The following is a 26,489-nucleotide window of genomic DNA, read 5'->3' as shown; positions in this document are numbered from 1 at the left end:
ACATGTAATAATAAAAATGATAATGATATTTCAACCAAATATACTGTATACTTGAAAGCTGCTGAGTAGATCTTAGGTATTCTCACCACACATCATACACACACAAAAAAGAATTAAGTATGTGAGATGATGGGTGTGTTAATTATCTTGATCTTGGTAATCATTCTACAATGTATATCAAATCATTACGCTGTATATTTGAAATACATACAATACATATATTCGATTTCTCCCTTTGTTTTCCTTTGGTCTACCTTAACATTAACATAAAAGTCAAGGGATCCTTTATATCACTCCAGAACTTTGCTCAAATTTTTTATCTCCTTCAGTATAAAAGCCAAAGTCTTTACCTTGGTCTACAAGATTATATAATCTGTGCTCTATCATCTCTCTTACCTCATCTCTTATCATTACCCTCCCCAATTGCAGCCACTTTCATTTCCTTCGGTGTTTTTATAAATCCAAATATACATTCCTTCCTTGGGATGTTTACATTTGCTACTTGAAATATTTCCTCAGATGGCCAAATGGGTTAATGGCTTCCTTACCTCCTTCCAATCTTCCATCAAATGTTACTTTTTCAGTGAGGTCTACTCTGGCCACCCTACATAAGTCAATAACCATTTTCTCACCGCAACTAAATTTCTCACCTCCTTTTCCTTATTGAATTTTCTCCTTAGAACTTATCACTATCTAACATCATATATGTTTTACGTATTTATCCTGTTGTCTAACTCCTCCTCTGATGTAGGCTCATGGGGTGATAAATTTTTTCATTTATTTTGTTCATTGCAGTATCTCCATCGTCTAGAACAGTGCCTGACATATATTGCCTGGATAAATAAACATGATTGAATGAAATGCAGGGCATATAAAATGACTATAAAGTTAAAGCAACCAGTAAGACAACTTAGAAATGAATACTGGAAGGTTCAATCTCATGTGAACTCAAGACACTGAAGTACGATGTTTAATAAAAGTAAGTAATGAGATGAAGTTCACATAGAATTTCAAATCAGAAAAAGTGTCATAATGTCTTATATAAACTTATAACATGCCTCTTATAACTAGACAAACTGTGAATAAAATAATGGGAATTTTTAGTTTCCCTTTCTTAAGTTAAGAACATATCTAGTTTTTAATTTAAAGGCAGTTTTTTTGCCATTCACATAGTAATTGTGATGGACAAATCCAGTGAGTGATACAAGCAGCAGTACTTCCTTCATGAGCTAAAATAAGAAACTGATCCCTAGCAATTACTTTTTAAAACTATCACTGACATCAGTGAAGTTCTGATGTCAACACTGTATAAAACCAATTAACTCACTTTCTTAAAGATGAAGATAAAGTAATTAATCTAAAAATGATGTTAAGACTGTATGCTTATAAAGTTCATCTAAGCAACTAAAAGGTCAAGAATAGTATATTCACTAAAACTGTTGAGAGCTTGTTTCTTGATACACTCAAAATTCTGAGTATTATAATTAAACTTGTACAAATCTATATCGATTTTTTATAGCTCAGATGACCTGAGGTTGGCTTCACATAAAGATGGATTTTTAAAAAGTTTTTCTACATGGCTTTAACAATAATACAACTGAGAGAATCAAGAATAACTTTTAAATAGGAGACTTCTCTTTGGAGCTAAGTTGCTACCACTAATCTCTTATGGGAATTCTAAAAAAAGAGATAAAAAATAGTAGTGCAGAAAAAATTTCCACAAATTTCTACGAAGGTCATTTTGTTTAGTGTCATTTATATTGTTTCAAATATCACATAATAAGCCATTAAAAATAAGTATGAATAAAAAATATAGCATGATTCAATTTTTATAAAATAAAGATTACATAAATACATAAAATTAGAATACAAAGAACATAAACTGAACCTAAAAGGGGGTGTTATTGTGAAGCGCACATTCCATGACACATATTTCTGAATTTTTATCAAGAGTGTATTACTTTTGTTTTTAAAACATTAACTACAGCTAGAATTTGTTCCTGAGTTATCACTGTTACTTAAGAATTAATTATGCATACAGATGAAAAACACACACCAAAAAACCAGAATCAGTTTTGTTGCTATACATATTTCCAGAGGAGTGTTATCATGTAAAGAAGTCAAACAGAATGGAATATACATACAAAAACGACATGAGGATTCAATGTATGTATAATTTGAAATAACATGCTTGAGTAGATCTCCTGAAACAAAAATCAAGGATAATCAGGCTTAAGGGAAAGAAAGAAAAGTGAAAGAAGGAAAAATAATTTCTAAAAAAGGCTGAGATGACTAAACTTAATAAAAACAAAAGGCTGAATAAAAACAACTAAAACTAAAACACTCCTTTTTCTGGTAAAATACCTAAAAATAAAAATTTAAAACAAACTTCAGCTTTCTCAAATAAAAATGGCATATTGAATAGTTAAAAATAAGTAATTAAACCAGTATACAAGAAGGATTTGGGGGAGCTTGGGATAAGCTTAACAGTAAATAAGGTGTTGGTATGGCTTTTCCTAGTTAACTTTTATTCATTCTTCAGGATGGTGTCTCAAACTTAACTTCCTTAAGCTTCACAGTTAAAATTTTTTATAGACCTTGAATGTCTGGAGTGGAACGGTTAAATAATCCTAAGTGTACAATGATAAGGCCACAGACTTAGAATTAACTGTCACTAAAACAAGTCTGGGATTTCCACTTGCTTTCACCTAGTCTTTCTCAAGTCCCACATTATGAATTTAAAAGGTAGTTCAAAGAGCCTAGAGATTATGGCAACAAAACAAAGTAAACCTATCTGGTACACTGAAAAACTAAATTTATCAGCTCAAAATGGAATGTATGACATGACAGACATCTAAATATCTGTTACTGAATGATGATTTAATACACTAAGCTACCCAATTTCACATAGTAATTACAACCTCTACTTGTGTTATTTTTGTTTTATTGGTCCATATCCTTGGGCCTTACATAGTAGTTGCTCAAATAATATTTCCTGAATGAAGAAATGAAAGATGGTAATATGTCATTACTTAGAAAACTTTTTCTATTTTATTTAAAAATATTTATTATGTTATATTTAATTCATCACCATATGTTAATTCAAATTTCTTGGCTCAATCATTCCTGACTCTGCATCTTTAATATTTCTCTGTTTAGGAATACTACTAATGTTTTACTTACTAGGTTTTAAGCTCACTGAGAATTAGGACATATATTTTTTGGATTCATCTCCTTACAGTACATAACATGGTACTTAGCAAAAATGAGTGTTTAGTAAATATGTATTAGACATATTAGAGAAATATTAATTGGCATTTTCCTAGAATAGCATAAAAAATTCTCCTTGGAATACTTTTGTTTTATCACATGTATTTTGGTTTTTATCGTATACAAAAGCAAGGATTTGGTAAACTCATCAAATGAAACAAAGCTATTTGAATTTCTATGAAAATCTAACATTTATGACACAAAATAAACAGTGTTAGTTACAAATTCTAAATATAGTTTTATGTCAAGCATCATAATCAGGTTAGTAACTATGGAATACGTCAGAAAATAACACTAGAATTAAACAGAGATTCAGATACTCTTAGATATGTTTAATATATTTGGCTTTATGAAATTATTGTTTATTATCCAATAAAAGTACAGTTCTTCTTGCTTATACTAGCTAAAACGACAGATATGCTCTTCTAGAGAAGTAAAAAATGTAAGAATTGAAAGTATCTGGGTCCATCTTAATCAAAGTTTCACATCATGTTAAAAAGTAACTGAGATATGCATACAAAAATAAAGCTTCAAAATAATTGCCATCCTAGACTCTAGGTGACAGAGGCAATATTGCTAAAAATAACATTATTTGTGATCAATGACTAATTCAAATCTAAATACAGGCATATCTCGAGATACAGTGGGTTCGGTTCCAGACCACTGTAATAAAGTGTGTATGTAAATAAATTCTAAAACATTTCATTACCATGTAAATTTCACAAATAAATCTCCAAAAATCAAAATTTTAAATTAACTTTTCCAATTACATTGATATCTCTTACAAAATAACATTCGTATTTTCTCTCAAGTAGAGTCAAAACAATGGTAATAATACCTAATATTTGCATAGCACTCCACACCTTACAAAATATATTTTCATTAATTTGATTCTGACAATCACTGTCTAAGCTATTAACCCCATTATTTCCCAAAGCATAGCGCTTGTAAAGCGAAAAGCTGGGACTGGAACCCAAGTCTTCTGACTCTATGTTTAATGCTTTTATTCACTGACCCACTATTTGATATTATTCCATTCTCTAAAATCTTGTATTTCTTTACATCTTTCCTCTCTTAGGGCACCTATTCCCTCATTTACATACAGCTTTTTAACCTACTACTGGACAATAAACTCCTTGATTGGAATATAATAGGCAATCATTAAATATCTGGTAATGAATTCCCCCATTTATTGACCCCTTCCAGGCAACAGGTATATGAGGAAAGAAATGGAATAATTTTATCTCATAGAAGATTTACTTATATAAAATAAAAAATAATTAAAAACTCCCCCAAAGGTCTATATCACCTTAAAACTTCTATTTTCAACTGATTGAAAAGCTTGCCATGATTTAATGAGTGTGAGCTAAATAAAATTAAGCAGTAGAAAACTTGAGGCATTGACAAAAATATAAGCACTTTCATCTTTAATAGAGTTTTATAAAATTTCAATGACAAAAAGCCAAATAAAATCTCCAAACGTGAACTTGTAATCATGTCTTATTTTTAGAATATATGATGCTGTTCACTTTAGTCCCTTAAAACCAAATGGCAGTATTAAAGACAAGTGATAATTGCATCATTTCCTTTTTGTTTCTAAGAATACTAATTTAAGTTCCTGTAGTTACATTTTAAACTAGAATAAGGGAAATATTTCAGTCTTATTTAATGTGTGACATAGTTCAAAAATAGTACCTTTTAGAGCTTAGAAAATAGAGAGAAACAATTATATGAATTATAGTTAGCTTATACTTTACCTATGATCTTTCCTTCTACAATTCTCATACCATTTTATAAATATTACCAACATGGTCCAGGCTGTAATAGGAAAAACTATCTACATCCGTAACGAAAGTACATACAAATTATTAGAGTTTGAAAAGAAATAAGGAATGATATACAATTAGAAACAGTTAAGTCAGATGTATGAGAGTAGGCAAATATGATTATCATACTGAGGTCTAAATGCTATGTAAAATTAAATAATGTAAAAATTAAAATACATACTTAAATGGACTTATTTCTTTTAACCCCTCTGAATGGCAATTATTGTCATTTCAATATAGTTATTAGATGTGAATATACCAAATGCTACTGAACTGTATAATTTTAAATGATCACCTTTATGGTATGTGAATTTCACTTCAGAATTAGATAGATGATAGATAGATAGATAGATAGATAGATAGATAGATAGATAGATATAGATAGATGTATGATAGGTAGGTAAACAGACAGACAGACAGATAGACAGACAGAGATACAGAATCCCATTGAGGTTTATCTAATGATAATGGTTCAACCTTTTTTGTAAGGTAATTAGTATCACTGTAGGGCCTGGGCAAAAACTGAAATCCTGTAAACTGCCAGCATGAAAACACATGTCATTTGAAATAGAGTGAAAAATGACAAATAGAGGCACTGATTTCTTCATATGCCAAAAACATTAAAATCTTCTCAGTGGGCGAAGTTAAACAATATTTTGAGATTACTCTTCATCTGTTAAAACTTAATAGAGAATGCAACAAACATAAAAAGTAGTTAGCAAGACAAGTAAATTTCAATAAAATTAGTATTAGAACAAGCACTATGAATAGGTCATTTTTTAAATTTTCATCAATTTTTTTTATTACTAATGCCAACAAGCAACAGTTTATACATAAAGAGAAAGAAACCTTAATCAAATCATAAAACCAATTCAACCATCACTGTCCTATTCATTAAGAAATGTCATTATCACTATTTAATAAAATATTTCTTAAAAATCTCTCATGATATCATTTTTGAAAGCAATTTCAAGGGTCAGTTTCAAGAACATAAAATTCGTAATTAAATTTCTCCAGAAAGAAGTATAATAATCACATTTCTTTTAATTTCTAATTTAAAATATATTTAATGTTCAAATTTAACTCAAAATATTTTCAATATGCATTTAAATTTAAGTTTGTATCAACTATTTTTAAATTACAGTATTATAAAGTACATATTTCCTTGCTAAGATTAACATTTTTGTGCATTTTGGAGCACTATATTTAAGAAATTCAGTAAAAACAAATTAAGCACTAAACTTTAAGTGTTTACAGGCATTTATCGAAAACTATTCATCATTTTATTACCATTATACACAATGAACCACATTAGAATATACATATAAACTAAATTGGAAACGTACATCAACAAATTGTATGATAAAGTGTCTCCTTTGTCCATCAGAATATACAGAAAGGACATATTCACCAGGTTTCCCATGACTCTCTCGCACCAAGAAGTCTCCTTGTTGTTTTAACAGGTCTTGTGCTTCTATTCTGGGAATCGCACCGTGATACCAGTCCTGTTCTGCCAGGGGCTTCTCACTTACAGGGACTGTATCACAGAACTTGAGCAAATATTGGAAGGAAAAAAAACTAGATTAGAGAAAATAGTAATTTTTTTCTGGAAAAATTATAGCAATTGCAAATACTTCTTATATATGTTCCTCTCCTTAACTGACCAATTAAAAGTTACGATGAATATGAAATTTTCATAATTTTTAAAGAAATATCTCCTGGAGCACTGTTGCTAAAGTTCAGCACAAAGACATAGCCTTCAATGTTTTAAGTATAACTGTTTTTTCTACCTATTATACATAGTTATACACAATATTAGCATTTAGAGTTAATATTTATAGTCTTATTCACTCATATCATAAAATAAATCCATATATTTAAAAATTTATCAACCAGAGAATTATGATAAAAAGGGGAAATTTATCACAAAACCACTTCATTTTTATTTAAATTAAAGGTTATTTCTTTTTATGGCATTAATTCCTGATTACACGGGCTGTTTACTGTCTATATCGTATGTTCCAGGAGCACTACCTTCATCTGATGTCACCTCACTGCTGTGCCTTCCCATTCTTATCCTCATTCCTCTGATTTCCTTAACCGTTACCTTTGCCACATGGATGGATGGTCCTAATCCTGTACAGTGATGGCAGATAAAGCCTTAGAAGAAATAGCATCATGGAAAACCACCAATGTGCAATTACAACACGTGTCAAGAAAAAGGGGAGAATATAAACCATGAGCATGGCAGGAAAAGCAAATTAAATTATCTATTATTTTAGGAGGCCAAATGCTAATACCAAATAGCAGAGATAACTAAGAGCTGATGATATTTCCTTGAAATGTTTCTAATCGACAATAGATGAAGTCAAACATTACGTGATTACAAGTAAAAAGTTTTTGTTTGTTTTTAATCATTCTCAGAAATTAAATTGCCCTAGATGGTAAGGAATTTACAGCTAAGGTACAATATAATGTGCTCTAACTCTTTAGGTCCTCAACATACATTATGCACAATGCCTTATTTAATTTACAAACTGGGAAAATTAGAATTAATAATAAATGAAAGGCAAATATTCATAATGTGAGGTTTTTCAAATTAATATTATGAACTGAATATAGGGACAAAGCATGGTATCTTTGTGGTAAAGAAAATGAGCTTAAAGATAGCCTTCACTGTCTTGTACCACTGAAGAGGCCCAAAACATATTACTCAAAGTTCCATTTGATATTATCCCAAACTCACCCTATTGATTTAAAATAAGAACCTGGAAAAATTCCAAATAGATTTCAAAAAAGTCCACATTTTTGTTTCTACTTCTACCATTTATGACATTATTTATTCTTTATATATATGGTGTGACTGTACATGAAATTTTTAATAAGCTAAGTAAGCCTTTTTAATACTAATTATGATAAATGCAATATATCCCTCCAACTTTAAATCATCTTCCCAAAAATGGGTTTACAGAACAAATTATATAAAGAACAAGCCATACTATAAGTGGTAAAAAAAAAAAAAAGATATTGCTTTTAAAAACAAATGCATAACTTTTTATATATATTATACTAATAATAGTTTTATTAGTACAACTAATATTTGACTAAATATTTCTTTTCCAAAACTTTATCACAGTTCATCCCATTTTAGTAAATACTAAAATTTCTACTACAGTAGAAATATTACCAATGGCAAAAGTGTTTCATTGATTTTTTCTCTGAAAAAAAATCAATAAAATAAGAAATTAAATGACATCTCTTTGCAAAGAATTTGTTTTCATCACTACCTCTTACAAAGGTCTACATAATAGAAAAGTAGCACAAACAAGAATAATAATGTCATGTGCTTGATTTTGTATCCTATTCAACCTATCCTCTCAAATTTTGATTTATTTAGAATTGAGAGAATGCAGAGCCTAGAGAATTCATTAAGGCAGAAGGGCATTTGAAGTACAAAAGTTCAGCTAATACTCTGAGAAATTCATTGAAGGATTTGAAGATGAGAAATATGTTTTGGGGGAAAAAAAAACATCCTCAAAGAACATATAAAAGTTTGTTTTTTAAAAAATGAATAGAAAGGAATTTACATTGCTATTTCAAAGGGAATACATTTCAGTTCTCTGGGTTTATTAGTTTGTTTGGGGTAGAAAGGGAAGCTTAGAGATCTGTTGCTCCCCAGCCCCTAGACAATACTGTTATAAAATGTAGGCTGAATCTGCTATGAGTGTATGTCTGTGCACATGGTGTGTGCACACATACACAAGGACAGGTCATATATATCCCTGTCTGGACCTATCGGGTCTTTCAGGGACTTCCTTGGAAGCGCTGAAAGGAACACTTAAGTTCACATAAACGAATCATTAATATGATTTCAATAAATTCAAATACAATTTTGCAAGCATGATAGTAACAAAATGTAGAATGTATCAACGACAAAATCCAACATCCCAAGAGCTGTCATAACGACATCAAAAATGAAATGAAGCTTTTTTACCACAAATATCATCTCTCTAAACCTTCTTTTTTAAAGTTATAGTTAATCCAATACAGTCAAGTTATACTTCATAAGACAAGCTTTCCTGATTGACTTGGCTGTTTAGTTGCTTATTTTTCCTGGGCCTTGTTCTTAAAGAATACTTCAACAAATACATTCTAAGATTAGTGAAATAAAAATAATGGTTTAAGTGAAGAAGCAATGAGAAATCGGTACTAGAAAATGAAAATATTTTTTTCTTGGGGAAAAATAATAGGCCATTTTTTTCCTACCCTAGGTTCAGGCTATATAATAAAGATTTTGATGCCTTTATCTCAAACATTTAAGTACAAGATGAGGCAAAGATACAGTATTAAAAAGAAATAAAAAATCTGGATTTGATTAAAATTAAGTACCCTATTGAAAAACCATTTTTTTAAAAAAATGAAAATAAAACAGCATGGAAAACATACAATAAATCTCTCAACGATCTTGAACAAGCTAAATAAAACTTCAACACAAACCAAACATTTTTTGAATTTTTAATAAACACAAAAATGGTACTTAATTCTTTTCTATTCTTACATAAATTTGGTTATTAATTTAATAATCTAAGTAATAAACTGTTTCAAATCTAGTTTAATAATATACAGGGTGACTATAAGTAACTCACAGGATTTTAAACATTTTTCAAATTGTTTGAGAAATGTCAAACATTTCTCAAAAATTGATCTTTCTTCATGCACTATTTTTAACCAAAACATTCTTTACCTAATGTTTACCTTCCACAATGAAATTCACAAACTCTGATTCGTAAATTTCTTAAATAACAATGTTCTGTACTTTTTGAGAACTTGAGTTTGCTTAATCTTTATACTTACTTAGTCCTTATATTTAGCTAATAATATAACTTGTCTAGCATAATAACTAGACCGAATTACATGCTGAACAGAGATTCTTATACAATTCTTTCTGAAACTTTATTTAAAAAGATAGACAACTAGACTAAACTCAAATATTACCTTACTTCCACAGCTTCCTATTTCCTTGACTGACTTTTTGTGTACATTCTTGGATCTCCCATAAGAGACACTATCTCTAGCAAAATACATTTTCTTAAAGGTCTTTCATTTTTGGTCTAACACTTCTGCTTCCTCCAATATCTTCTGATTTCCTCCCTTTTTTTCCTACGTCTTTAGTTCCTTTACTCATCTTCTCTTTATTAGTAATTATTTTCTTTTCTCTTTATTATTTTTACCCATTTATCTTGTCCAATTATGCTTGTGACTCTCATTCATGCTCTTTCGCCCGATCATTTCATTGCACATTTTTCTCCAGTTTTATTTTTTAATTATCAAAAATTATTTCCTTAAGCTCATACCATATTATATATAAAACAAAGCACAATATTAATAACATATTTTAATTAATTAACTGTATTCAGTGCTCATTTCATATACACATTTCAACTAAAACTGTTACCAGATCATTCTACTACGTCAGGATGCAATTCTATTTCAGTAAACTTAAACATTTACCATCGAGTTGGAATTTCCTGTATAGAATACAGTTATCACCTAACGTGATCTAGGTCATTTGTTTTAATCATTTGAGCAGACATGTAAAAAAATAGATTTGTTCTCCTTAGAGTGAAACTATAGACACTAAATACTGATAAGCCCTTCTTGAAAATTATGTGTGTTAATGCTAATGATTCAGAACTTGCAATTCTGAGCATAGTATTCAGTTTTCCTAAATGTAACAGACTGCTCAGGAGAATTCTGTGCATGTATAATAGTAATATGATACAAAAATATAAATTTTTATTTTCCTTTGTTTCTCGTTTTTATACATCTTAGTGTATAGGAAAAAACAGGAAGGGGGGTAAATAAACACCTTAAGAATAAAGACAACTAAGGAAGTTTAAGGTTGATCTGCTATACTTGAAGGACAACACAACAAAACACAAGCAGTTTATCATGTTTGCATGACAAGAACTGTATGTCAATGGTGGAAGCCAAGCATCATAATACTAACATTATAGTGGATATACAACTTAAATACAGCAGAATTATAATTTTCTAAAAAGCAGCAAGCAAGCAGATCTTATTAACTATATTATTCTATATAATGGAAAGATTTTTATTTCCCAATATTTTTATTTTCTAAATTCTAATAAAAAATGATCTAAAATTGAAATAACATATATGACAATAGTCTAGAAAATATGAATTTTAAGGAGATAAGACGTCAAAGAAAATAAGTTGGATCTTATCAAAATTAAAAACTTTCAAGAAAGTGAAAAGATAATCCACAAAATGAGAAAATTTTTCAAATTATGTATCTGATAAGAAGCTTGTGTCCCAAACATAGAAAAAATTCTTATAATTCAACAATAAAAAGCATCCCAATTAAAAATGTTCAAAGGATATGAAAAATCTTATCTCCAAAGAACATATACAAGTGGCCAACAAGCATATGAAAAGATGCTCCACATCATTAGTCATCAGGAAAGGGCAAATAAAACCCACAATAATATACCACTTCATATCCACCATGATGCCTATAATTTTTTAAAAAATGGAAAATAACAAGTGTTGATGAGATTGTGGAGAAAATGAAACACTCATATATTGCTGGTGAGAATGTAAAATGGTATAACCACTGTGGAAAATAGTTTGGCAGTTTCTCAGAAACTTAAACATTGAATTACCGTATGACCCAGTAATTCCTAGGTATATAATCAAGAGAAACAAAAACACATGCTCACATAAAAACCTGTACACGGATATTGATTGCAGACTTATTCATAATAGCTAAAAAGTGGAAATAACCCAAATGTCCATCTGCTGATGAATGAATAAGTAATATGTGATAAATCTATACAATGGAATATTAGTCATAAAAAGGAATGAAGTATGGTCACAACATGGATGAACCTTGAAAACATTATACTAATTGAAAGAAACTAGACACAAAAAGTCACATACTGTATAATTCTATCTATGTGAAATGTCCAGGATAGGCAAATCCATAGGGATCAAAAGTAGACTAGCAATTGGCAGAAAATAGTAAAAAGGCGGAATTCAGACTGTTAATAGGTATGCAGTATCTTATTGGGGAGATCGAAATCTTCTGGAAGTATTGATGATTTTTGCACAATATAGTGAGTATATTAAAAACCACTAAGTATACACTTTAAAACTGTGCATTTTATGTTATGCGAAGTATACTGCAATAAAATATTTTAAATATGTTTAACTGAGACATTTTATAAAGTTTTTATAGAGAAAAAATCATTTATAGTCATTAAAAATTTACCTTCAATTTTACCTTTATCGAATTAGAATACTCTAAAAAGGACTCTATTATGTCAGAAAAAAATTTTAATTATTCTTAAGTAGTCTCTAAAGTGTTATCAATGAGGCATAGTAAGAATAAAAAGGTTGGTAATTAAGTTTTAAAGGCAATAAAGTAAAAAAAATACTTTATGTTTTTACTACATAAAGGGAATAAAAATATTTTTTATCTTGCTTGGCTATAGCCACTGTTACTAGGGATAACTAATACTCTATTTACCACTGTGACATGCCAAATCCAAATTTCAAACAAAACTTTATCATTTAATGTTCTAAAAAAATATGCACACATATAAACAGATATATGTAAAAACTATATGTAATAATCTCTATTATAAACATATGTTTCACTAGAAAAGATATATTATACTGTTCTTCTAACATAGTCACAAAGTACATACAGTGCTGCCTGTAATTATTTATTTGTAGTGCAAGGAAGTCTATAAATTCAAGCTTATTTTTGTCTTCCCTACATCGATGGTACATGCAGTTTTACTATAACATATATGTGCAGATTCACATACGTACAAAAAGTTAAAATAAATACTTAATTTTCCATCTGTAAGGATAAATTTACATATGATATTCATTGGTTTATCAAAAAGAAGCTAGACAATGACTATTTTCAGTAGCACATAGAATTCATCCTACTTACTGCTGAAGAGCCCAGTGCAGATTTTGGAGACCTAATTATTCCAGCAATTGAATGACGAATAGACTCAAACTTGGATAGCCTCTCCTTTCTTTCCTGAAAAGATTAAGAAGGCTTCAGTAACAGTAAACTAAGTAGTATACATACACAGTTATGCTAGGTATTCAGGTATATATCCACAGCTCATGTCTGTCCATCATGTCTTCCAACTAAATAAAATGTAAACTTCCTGATATTAAAGATGACAAATAACCAAATGCATATACATTATATAGCATTTTACTTTCTTGTTATCTCAAAAAATATATTGATTTGGGGAAAAATGAAAAAGAAATAGAAATTCATGAGATGAGCAAAAACAAGAAATATAAAGGAAATTCACAGAAAACCACATATTAACATGTGAGGGAATAATGACACGAGCTAGAAAGAACCAGTCTAACAAAAAAGATTTCAGATACCACTGTAGTTGTGAGGGGTTTTCAACTAAAAAAAAAAGAATTGTAGAGAAAACAGGAGGAGAATTATATGGCACACATTTTCAAACAGTAAATTCCACTTCAGTAGCTAGGAAGTTTCCCAAAGAGTCACACGATGATGATGATAATGATGACAACAGAGGAGAGCGTAAAATAAGGAGGTAGTGGCAGAACTACCACCAAGGAAAGTCAATCCAGATTTGCTACAATTTGTATATTTCTGAGTGTCATACACCATAATTGAAAGAAACTTTTCTCTAAGATTTCAAATCTTTTGATTCATTTTACAAAAGCAACTGAGTAGGATAGATAAGAGGGTAGGAAAAAAGGAGAACGATGGCAAAGCACATGTGAGGGTCTGCAATGGAAGCACTGGTTAATTTTCCAATAATGACATTTCAACTGTAAATCAGCAGCAGACGAAGAACAAGATGCCCACTGCCAAGCACTGTATGTTCACACATCAGCAGTGAGGCTCTATTTTACCTGTTAGTAGAAAATAACGAAAGTAGGCCACAAATAACATTTTTTGCTTCTTTTGTCTCCAATACCCAAGGTATGTCTCCGTACATATTAAAGGTAAAGATTTTTGACTTTATGCTGCCTGACGGACTCATATCCAAATCTGAAATTCAACTTTTGTCTCTCCACTTGCCTACTCCCACTTTATTTACTTTGCATTCTAAAAACTGCAGTACTAATAGTAATTATTCTACAAACATAAGCATATTAATAATTTAAAATAATCTTATGATAACTCAACAGAACTGATAATTTCAACATCTTTTTCATCATCATCACTTACATTACTAACCTGCTTATGGTCCTCTGTAAGTCACTATCTATACTTCAATGTGATCATCTATAAAATGGAGAAAATAATACAAATCTTCCTTAGAAGGTACTTATGAGTAAATTACTATGTGAATAAAAATTAATATGTTAAAGCATGTAAATATTTAGTAAAATTTACTTTTAAAAAATAAATCTTTATTGTAGTACAAATGGTTATCACCTTAGGAATGTGAGCCCACTCTATCGCTTTAATCTTAGAGGCAGCTTTGGTTTAACTTTTCAGTAAAAACTTATAACTGAGCCACAAGAAATGCTGAAAGCAAGACAGCCTTGCAGGACTGAAGGCGTAGAGTGAATTTTCTTTAAAGCAAGTTTGACTTCAACTTGGGTGTTTGGGGGTTTGTTTTGTTTGTTTGTTTATTTGTTTGTAATCTTTTCTGGCACTTGAGAAGTTTTCTGAAATAAAAATGTTTGGAAAGGTAAAGAAAATGATAAAAGGTATAGCCAGGATGTGGAGAATGAAAGCATGCACAGTAGTTGTTTTGTAATTAGAATTATGAAGAAATATATGATAGTGTAAAGCCCACCTATTGGAAAGTACTGTAGTAGCTATAGTTTTTCTACTCCACAGCTCAATTTACACTTTCTTTCTTTGGAAAATTTCTCCCCCTGACTCTGTGTGGTTGTAGAGGTGGCAGTGGCATTAGTAGTAGCAGCTATACTCTGTTGATCTTCCTGCTACTAACTGACAGGAAGATGAAGTGGAATGCTAACCTCACCTGCTTGTCAATGAAAGCTTCACAAGAAAGCAGCAGGCAGCTCTCCTATACATTTAGGTTTCTTCGCTGAGTCAATGTTCTTAAAAGACTAGCTAGAGTACGGTCTCAATATATTAATACTGTGAGAACAGAACTGAAAACTACAGGGGAGGTTATACAGAAAAGTAGAAAATTTAGGAGGGAGTTTTAAGTATTAGAAAGCATTTTATTTTTACATGACTTAATAACATTCACTGACATGGTAAAATAACTTTCTTCAAGCAACATTTTGGGCTTGGGCATCAAACCCTACAAAAAGAAAAAGAACTGTTTCCCCCCAAGAACTTTTGAAATTATCAGAAGAAAAAACATTTTCTTAAGAACCTAATACTAGATAAGTAATGAATGGATCCAGGTGTGAGGTAAAGAAGACTTCAAAAATCAATTCCTTTATAATAAGTTAGAAAGCATAATATATTGTGTTACAATTAGTGAAAGTACCCTTAAACCAAAAAGTACTCTTTAAAAAGGTTGATCTAAAAAATGTGTTATCAAAAACAAAAGGTTGACCTTAAGTTTTATACAGGAATAATCAAATGCAAATAGAGTTTATAAAACATTTTAACCAATGTCAGCTCACTTGGTGTTCATATTTCTACAAATAAAATATGGAACTCATTCGCCAAAGCTCGTCTATGAAGCATTACATATCAGCTTTAAATTCTGGTCTACCTATTAACACATTAGACTATGCTGAATTAAATGACAGGTTGATTTTTTTTTATCAATGAATTAAATTGCTACTTTAAAAAATTGAAGTTAAAATTAAAAGCCTCCCTTCAGTTACCATGGATACATGCCTATTTTGCCTGTAGGCCTGCCAGGGCTGGTAATGATAGACTCATTTTACCCTCCCCAAGTATTGACAAGATAAAGAAATCTCTCTAGCTAGATAAAGGAGAGAGGGATTAGTTATGACAAAAGGACAGCCCCTCACAGTGAACGTAGTTGAGGGCTAGTAAAAGGGGGAAAAGAGAGGCAATGTTATGAAATAATACCTTATGTTTTGAAATAATATTCTGATGCAATGCCCACAAAAAATGCTATCAATATAGCTATAAATCTATCTTGGAAGAAAAGTTCTAGATGCATTATCAGTTTTATAGCTCATTTAAGTAGTTTTTCATTATTTTAAAATTAAATAAAGCAAGATTTCTCAAAATCTTATCTATCCAAAAAACAAAGAGATATGTTTCATAATGATTAAAAGTTTACTTATTATCAATTTAAAAAACGATTTAAGAGATAATACCTATATATTATTTACAGTTAATATAAAACCATGCTTCTCAGGTTTTGAAATTACTCTTCATTAAAACTCTCAAATAGTAGTAAAAGAGGCTTCCAGGTTATTTCCATCCCTTATCCACTAAAGCACAAGCGAAGATTTTTAATAGTGTATAGTCAAACATAGGTTGTAAAATGTAATAAAAGGCAAGAATTGAGGTTTTGTTGATTGAAGTGACTCTTAGAAAAATTAACAGCTCTTTCAAATAACAGCGTATCTAGCTGCCATGGTACGTTACAAATTAATGACTTTAACCAAAAGCATTTAACAGCTCTTAAAGCAAATCTCTTAAAGGAGGCACTAAGGTAGAAAGAATAAGGTTCTTAATGTCAGACACAATAGGGGATGAAATTGGGAAATTACTTTACCCTGGCTCTTGGGTTCCATATAAGTAAAGAGCAGGACACTGGGCTAGAAAAATCGTCATCTCGAAATTTCTGTAATCATTGCTCAAAACTCCCCAGTCAATGGCATCAAGAGTTCCATACTAACAGGCTGGCCACCAGTTACTTTCCTTAGGGCATTTAGACACATTCCACCTGAGGTACCCTCAAAATTTGACTCCCAATGGGAAGCTGAACTACAGTGAAAGAGACCACTGGAACACTTTTTAGTTAATAATAGGTCATTACAATAATATCCAAATATTATTTCTCACAGATTTCTGAAAATAAACCCAATCTAATAACATTCTTGGAAGGAAGAATGAAAGTGATTATTTGGCTCTGTAGAACAATCAGATACTTCTTCAAATCAGGAGGCAATAAGAATCAAGAAAAAGATAATATTCATGCTCAAACTCCAGGCCGAGTGCCAAATATCTTTGGGACTACTTTTGCAAAGCATCCATGAAATTCTAAGGGATTTTGTGAGAAATAACTACAGGGAAATTATAACTCCACAGAAGACTGTCTCCTGAAAAAAATTCTATTCTGTTGATGTCTCCATAATGTAAATAAAATACTGCAAATATTGATATGTCCTTCATAAAAGAATGCATTTATAAATAAACAAATAATTTAGTCTTTTGAGATGCTGATTTGCTGGGGAGAATGATACACAGTTTCTAGTCCCATCAGGATATAGAATTTAAATTTAAAACAGTTTCTAAATGATTTATTTTAGCAATCGGGTTCAGATTGAAGACAAACCATTTAATAAGTATTCACTGCCTAGTAAACTAGTTTGTCATGCTCTCTCTTTCTTTGATGCTTGCACATTAAGAATATTTATTAAAAGAAAGGCATCCCCCTTGCTAAATCCAGCATTTTTATATTCTGAAATAATGAAACTGAAAACCAAATGTGCAAAAGAAATATTTGAATGATTTTTAAACTTTGTTTTAAAATAATGCTAAGGAAATTTACAATAAAGTTTGATGAAAACTAGGTTGTAAAATGTCATATCGTTCTCCATGCTTTCTTGACTCTGTATCTCTTAAATAAGATGTCTCTAGGGAAACAAGACCCAAGCAGGAGGCTATAATCAGCACTCCTCCTGTTCAATACCTAAATACAATTCAGGCCCCATGGTAGTTTTCTCAAACATATGAGCAAAATGGCTGAAGATATTCTTTTTATAAATTGTCTAGTAGTGCAAGATGCACACCAACCAGGTTCCTTATGAGCACCTCATTGATTCAATAATTTACGTGCTGATAGACTTTGCTCAGTAAACAATCGTGCATTTTTAAAAAAATTATACAATTATGAGTTAAATTACCAAAACTCATCTAAACTGAGATTCTGTTTTTAAACAACTAAGGGACATAGTGATAAGGCAGTAAATTTATCTTCTTTGCTTAAACTAATAAATTCTGAGACAAAGAATACATTAATATGAAAATAAAAGCATGATTTCATTAGAGTCTCTACATCTGGTAATCAAGGCACTTTACCAGCTTTAGCCACACCCTCACAAACGCCCAAGCAAATCACTCTAACAAATTATTTTGATCAAAAGAAATTTTTTGTTATTTCCTGCATAAGCTGCATGTCTTTCTCACAGAAGCTTCCATATTTTTCCTTTTTATCCCTCCCACCCCCATTTCCCCTTCTTTTCTTCTCTCTCTCTCCCTTACTATAAAAAATACTCACAAATATTAGCTATTATTCTTTTGATTTTACTAATATCGACTAGGCCATTTGGGCTGTTTCTATCTTTTGGCTACTGTGAATAGTGCTGCTATGAACATGGGTATACGTGTACTTGTTTGACTACACGTTTTCAACTTTTGGGGGAATATATCAAGGAGTGGAATTGCTGGGTCATGTGGTAACTCCACGTTTAACTTTTTGAGGAAAAGTCAAACTGTTTTTCCACGATAGTGGAACCATTTTACATTCCTATCAGTAATGTACACGGCTTCCAATTTTTCCACATCCTCACCAACAATTATTTTTCATTTTTCTAGTAGGTATGAAGCATCGCTTACGTTCATTTCTCTTAAGGATATTTTCACTGGATATAGAATTCAAAATTGACGGATTCCCCCCCCCCACCTTTCAGCACTTTGTCTTTTGGTTTGCATTGTTTCTGGTGTGAAGTTAGCTATAATTAATATAATACATATACATAATTTCTCTTTTTTCTCTGACTGCTTTTATAATCAACTAGGATTTATGTAGATTTTTTTTTTTTTTAATTATTCTGCTGGGGTTTGTTAAGTTTCATGAACTTATAGGTTGAAAGTGCTGGAAAACACTTGACCATTATTTCTTCCAATATGTTTTCCACTCCCATTCTCTCTCTCCTTCTTCCTAGGTTCTAATTACATGTATGTTCACCCATTTGATATTATTCCATGATCTCAAATACTCTGTTATATACTTTTTTTTGTTTCATTTTAGATACTTTCTATCAATTTGTCTTCACATCTCACTGATCTTTTCCTCTCTGCATCCAGTCTAACAAGTCCATCTAATGAATTCCTTAGTTCTGATATTATATTTTTCATTTCCAGAATTTCCATTTTTTAAAATCTCTGCTAAAATTCCCCATCTATTCACACACATCGTCTTCCTTTTCCATTGAATCCTTTAGCACTTTTGTAATAGCTATATTAAAGAGATTGTCTATTAAATGTAAGACCTGAAACCATAAAACTTCTAGAAGAAAACATAGGCAGTAAACTCTCTGATGTTACTAACAGTAATTTCTTTTTCAAAATACCTCTCCGGGTAAGAGAAACAAAAGAAAAAATAAACAAATGAGACTACATCAAACTAAAAAGTTTCTGTACAGCAAAGGAAACCATAAACAAAACAAAAAGACAACCAACTGATTGGAAGAAGATATTCACTAACGATACATCTGATAAGGGGTTAATATAAAGAACTAATACAAGTCAACAACAAAAAAGCAAACGATCCAATTAAAAAATGGGCAGAAGGCCTGAACAGATACTTCTCCAAAGAGAAAATACAGATGGTCAATAGACATATGAAAAGATGCTCGAGGTCATTAATCATCAGAGAAATGCAAAGTAAAACTACACTGAGATATCACCTCACATCTGTCAGAATGGCTATCATCAATAAATCAAAAAATAAGAAGTATTGGTGAGGATGCGGAGAAAAGGGAACCCTCATACATTGTTGGTGGGATTGCAAACTGGTACGGCCGCTATGGAAAACAGTACAGAGGTTTCTCAAAAAATTAAAAATGTATATATCTTTTGACCTAGCAATTACACTTCTGAGTATTTATCCAAAGAAAACCAAAACAATAATTCGTAAAGATCTATGCACCCCAATATTCATGGCAGCACAATTTACAATGGAAGCAACCTAAATGCCCATCAACAGATGATTGGATAAAGAAGTTATGGGTTCATATATACAATGGAATATTACTCAGCCATTAAAAAAATGAAATCCTACCATTTGCAATGAATGGGCCTAGAGGTTATTATGCTGAGTGAAATAAGTCAGACGGAGAAAGATAAATACCATATGATTTCACTTACATGTAGAATCTAAGGAATAAAAAGAACAAACTAATCAAAAACAGACTCACAAATATAGTGGACAATTTGGTGACAAACAGAGAGGAGGGGAGTTTGGGGGACTGGGAGAATGGGGTGAAGGGTTAAAAAAGTACAAATTAGTAGTTGATAGATGGTTACAGGATGGGAAATAGCAGTTGATAGATGGTTACAGGATGGGAAGCACGGCATAGGGAATGCAGTTAGCATTAATATGCTGGCTAGGTGGAGGGTCAGGGGAGGAAGGGAGCAAATGGGGGGATCATTTTACGAACTATATAGATGTCTAACCAATGTACTGTATACTTGAAACTAATTAAAATAAATAAATTTAAAAAGAGAGAGATTGTCTGATAATTCCAATACCTAGGCTGTCTCGTAAGTCCATTTTCTTAGCTATGGGTCACATTTCTTCATTTTAAGTGTCATATAATGTTTAGTCGTGCGTCAGGTGGTTTGTATAAAAGAACAGTAGAGTCTGAATTCAGTTCTATTTACCTCGAGAGAGGCACCAATACTCCTTTTTTTCTGTCGGGCTGCCAGAGTTGGGGCTGCAGTTCGTAAGTTGCTTCTGGCCTTTGCTACAGCTTTAGTTTGAATCAGTTAACTACCAGCTTCAAATATTTTGAGCTACATCAGGAGTTTTCCTTCAGTTAGGAATAGAATCTGAGCCCTGGCAAGTATCCAGCAACCTGCCTAAGCTTCAAAACTGATCAACTAATTTTAGAAACTATGAGAAATGTCTCCAGGCTTTGTGAAATCTTTGGGGTGGGAGGAGGGGATTTCTCTTTGCTTTTCAGTCATGCCACTGCCTTACATAACTAAGAAGATAACTTTCAGCCCTATTACTCTTTCCCTAGCCTTTGGAGGGCAGTTGCCCTGTACTCCTGTGAAGACCCAGAATTCCTGCAGAGGATCAGCTTGGGAGGGTGCTCTTATTTTCAGGTAAAATCCACAGAGCTCAGTTCTCCCACCTGAATCCCAACCACCCTCCGATCATTCTATACCAACTTTTTTTTATGAGGAGGATTTCATTTGGAATATCTTTCTCAAGTGTCCTTTTGTGACCCCCTGCTCCACTCAGAGAAGATCTGAGTAAGAGTGGGTGGATGCCGCCTCAAGCTGTGGGTAGGACTCCTCTGGATTCTAATCGGTCACACAAACCAATACACTGTCATGAGAAGTTTGTTAAAGCTCGTTGAATTGATTTATCCTTATTCTCCTTGATAGAACTTTCCCCTCACCTTACAATTCCACCAAGGATGGAAGTAGTCATGAGTCTTTTTTTCCCCCTATGAAATGATGGTCTCTTGTGACTTTCTATACTCAAAGTGGATGCAGAATTCATATGCATTTTATTAAGGTGGATAATCTACCAGTCATCATTTTATTTACTTTAATCACAAACCGAGAAAATATAAAGACACAATTTAACAGTCATCAGTATGACCAAAAAAAGGCCATTAATTTGTCAAAAGTTACAGACTTGTATTTGACTACTAATTTCTAAAGCAGTTAATTATCACAAAAGAGCTTTAGAGTTTAAAGCCTGTGTTCCCCAGAAAATCATTTAAAGGGTTAAAGTCCAGAGGTCTCGAAAGTTTTGATTCTTGTTATTCTGATTTTGTTTATTTTCGTTTGTTGATTGCTTTTGGAGGGTAAGGAAATGAGTTTTACTGGTTTTGTATTTGCTGCAGAGGACCTCACAAGAATATTTTAAGATTACTATGTATTTCATTTTTGTAAATGCTTTAAATTTCTGACTTTAAAAAGGTTCCTAAATGGTTTTACTGTTTAGTATTCTCATACTGCACATGCATCAATAATCCTCTTATCTGTTCAGCACTCCTTTTGTTACTAAAACTAGTAACTGGGAACTTCTGGAGCTTTAAGTCCTAGGTCAAGATTTTATTATAATGGAATCAGAAACTATAAGACCTAAAAGAAAATCCTAAGACTTAATAAAAGAATAGAAAATAATAAATTTTAAATAAAGGAATGTGGTGCTTATAATATTGCACTTCTATTATCAGCAAATAAACAGCTGGGAGACCTGTTTTAGAAAGAAGTCAGTCAGGTTCTAAGCATTTGTCTCATCCTTGGACCCTGCGTGAGGTTTGTACTGCCTGCCTGAGGATGAAGTCAATACAATAAAAGGTAGAGCAAGAGAAATGAAGGCAGACAAATTCTTGAGGACATGGTTTGAATTTCTGGTATATCCAGTTAACATGAGTAGATAAACTCTCTTTTTTGCTTTAACTAATCTGATTGATTGTTACAAAGAATTAATACAGTAGGCTTTCCTAGACCATCCATTAGTAATGGAAGATTTCCAATAAGCCATTACAAATGTCACGACTGCCACTAAAAAAAAATACACTAACTTACATTTTTGCGTTTTAGACATATTTTTACTTTTAATAGAAAAATAAATATTTTAATATTAAAATACATTAACATAAATATACAAATTCTTTATAAAATAATCACTTTTTACATTGTGGTAATTTCTCTTATTCCCATTAATTTAACAGTTTTAGTGCATGACATACAAAATAACTGCTCGACATGTTTAGGAAAACCCTAGTGTACATGGTTATTACAGATGTTACACTACGAAAGGTTCAGTAGTCCCATAGATTTTAGAACTGCCCAGTTACACAAATTTAAACAGATTTCTTGAATGCAATATATCTCAGAGCCTTAATAATGTATTAGAACATGCACTCTTTTTTTGGAGGAAATATTATTCTACAAATTTCACTTCAGGAAATGCTGTCACAAATCCTGCATTCTGAAAGGATAGGAGAGGAAACATTCTCTTCCACTTAAATCAATCATGGATTTTTCTTAGACATTATCAGCACATAAAACAGATCCAAATTAACTAATTTGAGCTCCACTCTTTCAGGCCACAGTTTGCTTTCAACCAGTTCCACTAGAACCATTTTTCAACCTCACTGCAACTCTAAGGTTTTGAGTCTCCTAATTTCTTTCCTCTTTTTATCTACCTGAGATTCCATGATATATCATTTCAATGATACTCCTGTCAATATTCTAAATTGCCCTGCTATCTGGTCTCTTATACCCATGTAGCAAACCCCAAACCTGGATAGATCCAACTATCTGCTCTCTGGGCTTGTATTCAAGCAACTCACCACTGCTAGAGGGAATCATATGATTATTAACTTTAAATGGGCCCCAAATAACTGATAATATGACTCCATTTCTCTGGCCAACTCACTTCTCACTCTCCCAGTGTCGTTGTCAACCATCTCAAACCTTTCCCACTTTTCTTAAGCCTAAAAGCACCTTGTTCTACCCCTTCTGGCTTCCTTAGAAAGAAACTACAAGCCAGGAGCCCCTTCATTTGCCTTTCAAACCTACAAATCCATTCCTTCTTCCCATTCTAACCTCCCTCCCAATTTGGAAACATGGAGCTACCTCCTTCCCATCTAAGGATGACCACTCTACTTGAACTTTGGTCCTCATCCCCTCCTGACCTCCCAAGAACCTTACACCTTACAAGAACCTAAGAGATCTCTCTTTGATATATTGTCTACCATTCTTTCCGAACTTGTTCTTTCCTATCCCATCAGCTTTTATATATATTTAAGTTGTTCTCATAGAAAAAAGGAGAGGCAGTAAGAGAGAAAGGATGGAGAATAGCAGAGAGGAAGGAACGAAGAAAGAAATGGATGAACCTCTCCCCTCACCACACATTCTGCTCCCGCTGCAGCTTGCTCTTTATAAGCAAAATTCCTAAACAAGTTATCTATACTCCCTGCCTCCATGTTTTTCTCCTCCCATTCATTCCTCAATGTACTCCCATTCCGCTTTCATCCCATTGTTCTACCAAAGCAGATGCTTTTAAAAAACCAAACAGACACATTTCACTAACCAAACAGACACATTTCTCACTTATCTTACTTGACCTCTTGCGCAAATTCTTCCCTATTGAAGAACACATATTCCTATACAAGAAACATTTATTGCCTTGACCTACTCTCCTCCAGCATCTCAGACTATACACTGTTTCTTTAAGAGGCTCAGACTCCTCTACCAGGACATTAAATGGTAATGTGCTTCTTCAAGAGACCTGGTTTCAGGTCTCTTTTTCCACTCTATTCTTTTTCCCTAGGTAATATTTTACATGTCAAAATTTCAATTACCACCTAAATAAAACCTACTCAATTTAAATCTGCAATAGGCTCTACTCTGCTTAAGTTAATAAAACATCCATAAGATACACTGGTATTTTCAGAAGTTCATTAACTATTTCATCAATAGGCAATAAGCAGAGTAGAACTGACAAAAAATGAACAGCATATTAAACTACTGGTCTAGAGTAGTCAATGTGTAATTCCAAATATTAGACTTGTATTCAGGAAGATCTTTAATTAGGTCTCATCATCAAAACCACAATTTTTCATCTGAAAATTAAGAATGGATACTCATCAATTAACCATATCGAAAGTGCCACAAAATTATTAAAGGTACAATGGCCATTATTATTTTAAATGGTACTTTTTATGAAGCAGAACTACTACATTGAAGAAAAAGTTTAAAGACTGAACATTTAAATCATCTCCTAACTTCCTTTGTTCCTACTGAATTCTCCAGGGAGTTTACAACTAGCCTTGACCATCCCTGTTCTCACAGAGAATACCTCAATCTATAATTATTATAGATGCTCATAAGAACAATTATAACACAGAAAGTAGAGATTAGAAACATGAATCTTATTTTCATCTATCAGCTTGAGGCAAAGGCCCCATATAGCTATGACTACAGAGTTGACTGAACCGCCAAAATAAGGCCTCTCAGGAAAGGTTTCCTGTAGTAACATCATTCAGAGCAAAGCCTAGTGAAGATTCTAATAAAAGTATCTGAAAAGTTATGAATGGTGCTTAAATGTTTATTTCTGACGAGCTTTCCACACCACAACATTCTTTTGGGCTCTGATTATATATTTCTGACTCAAGATATCACTAGAGTAAAAAACTGATTTGTTGAATTAGAAGTGGCAGCTCTGAAAATGGGGAGGCTTTATTTTATTAAAAGAATAGCCAAAGGAAACATACTCTTATCCATGTCTTAACTAAATTTCCCTATGTTCACATGACCTACATATTTTATAAAGCAGTGGTCTCCAAACTTTTTGGCACCAGAGACCGATGTTCCTATCAGAATCCAATGCCTGATGATCTGAGGTGGAGCTGAGGTGGTGATGCTAGCGCTGGGGAGTGGCTGCAAATATAGATGAAGCTTTGCTGGCTCACCCACCGCTCATCTTCTGCTGTGTGGCTTGGTTTCTAACAGGCCACGGACTGGTACCAGTCCACACCCCAGAAGTGGGGGACCCCTGTTATTAAGTATAACTTTTAAAGGAATCATGACACTGAAATATTCCCTGCTTGGCAAGCATTAACTTCCTACGTTCTAAGTGGCTACAATGTGTGTGTGTTTTTTTTTTTCCATATAAACGGGTTATAAAGACTAGAACTTTCTTGTAAATGGGAAGAAAAGCTGACACAAATATTTGTAATGTCCTGTAGTAATCAGATGGATTCACGATTTCTAGGGTGGGTAAAAAAAAAAAGATATTAAAATTGTTTATAGTCACTCTAGCCTTCTAATACCAGCTGCTATGCTTGAAGGTACATAGCAAGCTCAGTAGATTTTCCCCCATATCGAAGAGAATTATAATAATACTCCAAAGGTGTATGGTAGTTCATTCTAATACATCCTTTCATGGCCTTAGATACTGCAAAAATTCTTTCATGGCCCTAAAACACTGTTTACTCATATTCAACCAGAGTCTCAAAGCCAAACCTCACTTCTCAGAGAGCATTATAAACCCCCTAAATTCACAATAAACTCTTAATTAGCATTTAAAATGCAATGAGTGTAAAAAACTTTATCTCTGACGTGAAACTGAAATAAGACAGGAATTACTTTTTCTAATCTTAATATAAGGAAAAAATGGAATGATTTCCTTGGCCACAGTGCTAGTCATTGAAATCATATAATTAGCATTATTT

At 32.1% G+C, this 26,489-nt stretch overlaps 1 protein-coding gene across 2 annotated transcripts in view; it reads right to left on the bottom strand.

Annotated features, from left to right (window-relative positions):
- LOC120590799 (tyrosine-protein kinase Fer) overlaps positions 1-26,489 on the bottom strand; it is a 287,646-nt gene that overhangs the window by 195,736 nt on the left and 65,421 nt on the right. The window contains exons 6-7 of one of the 2 annotated variants that reach the window (XM_039848412.1): positions 13,084-13,176; positions 6,443-6,646 (exon numbers count right to left, since the gene is read on the bottom strand). In XM_039848412.1, coding sequence (XP_039704346.1) covers positions 6,443-6,646; positions 13,084-13,176 — 297 coding nt within the window. The remainder of the gene's footprint in view (positions 1-6,442; positions 6,647-13,083; positions 13,177-26,489) is intronic. The other variant, XM_039848413.1, reaches the window with a different exon arrangement.

The sequence above is a fragment of the Pteropus medius genome, unplaced genomic scaffold (assembly GCF_902729225.1).
Source record: "Pteropus medius unplaced genomic scaffold, Ma_sr-lr_union100, whole genome shotgun sequence".
Taxonomy (NCBI): domain Eukaryota; kingdom Metazoa; phylum Chordata; class Mammalia; order Chiroptera; family Pteropodidae; genus Pteropus; species Pteropus medius.
This window is presented reverse-complemented; position numbering and strand designations above follow the sequence as displayed.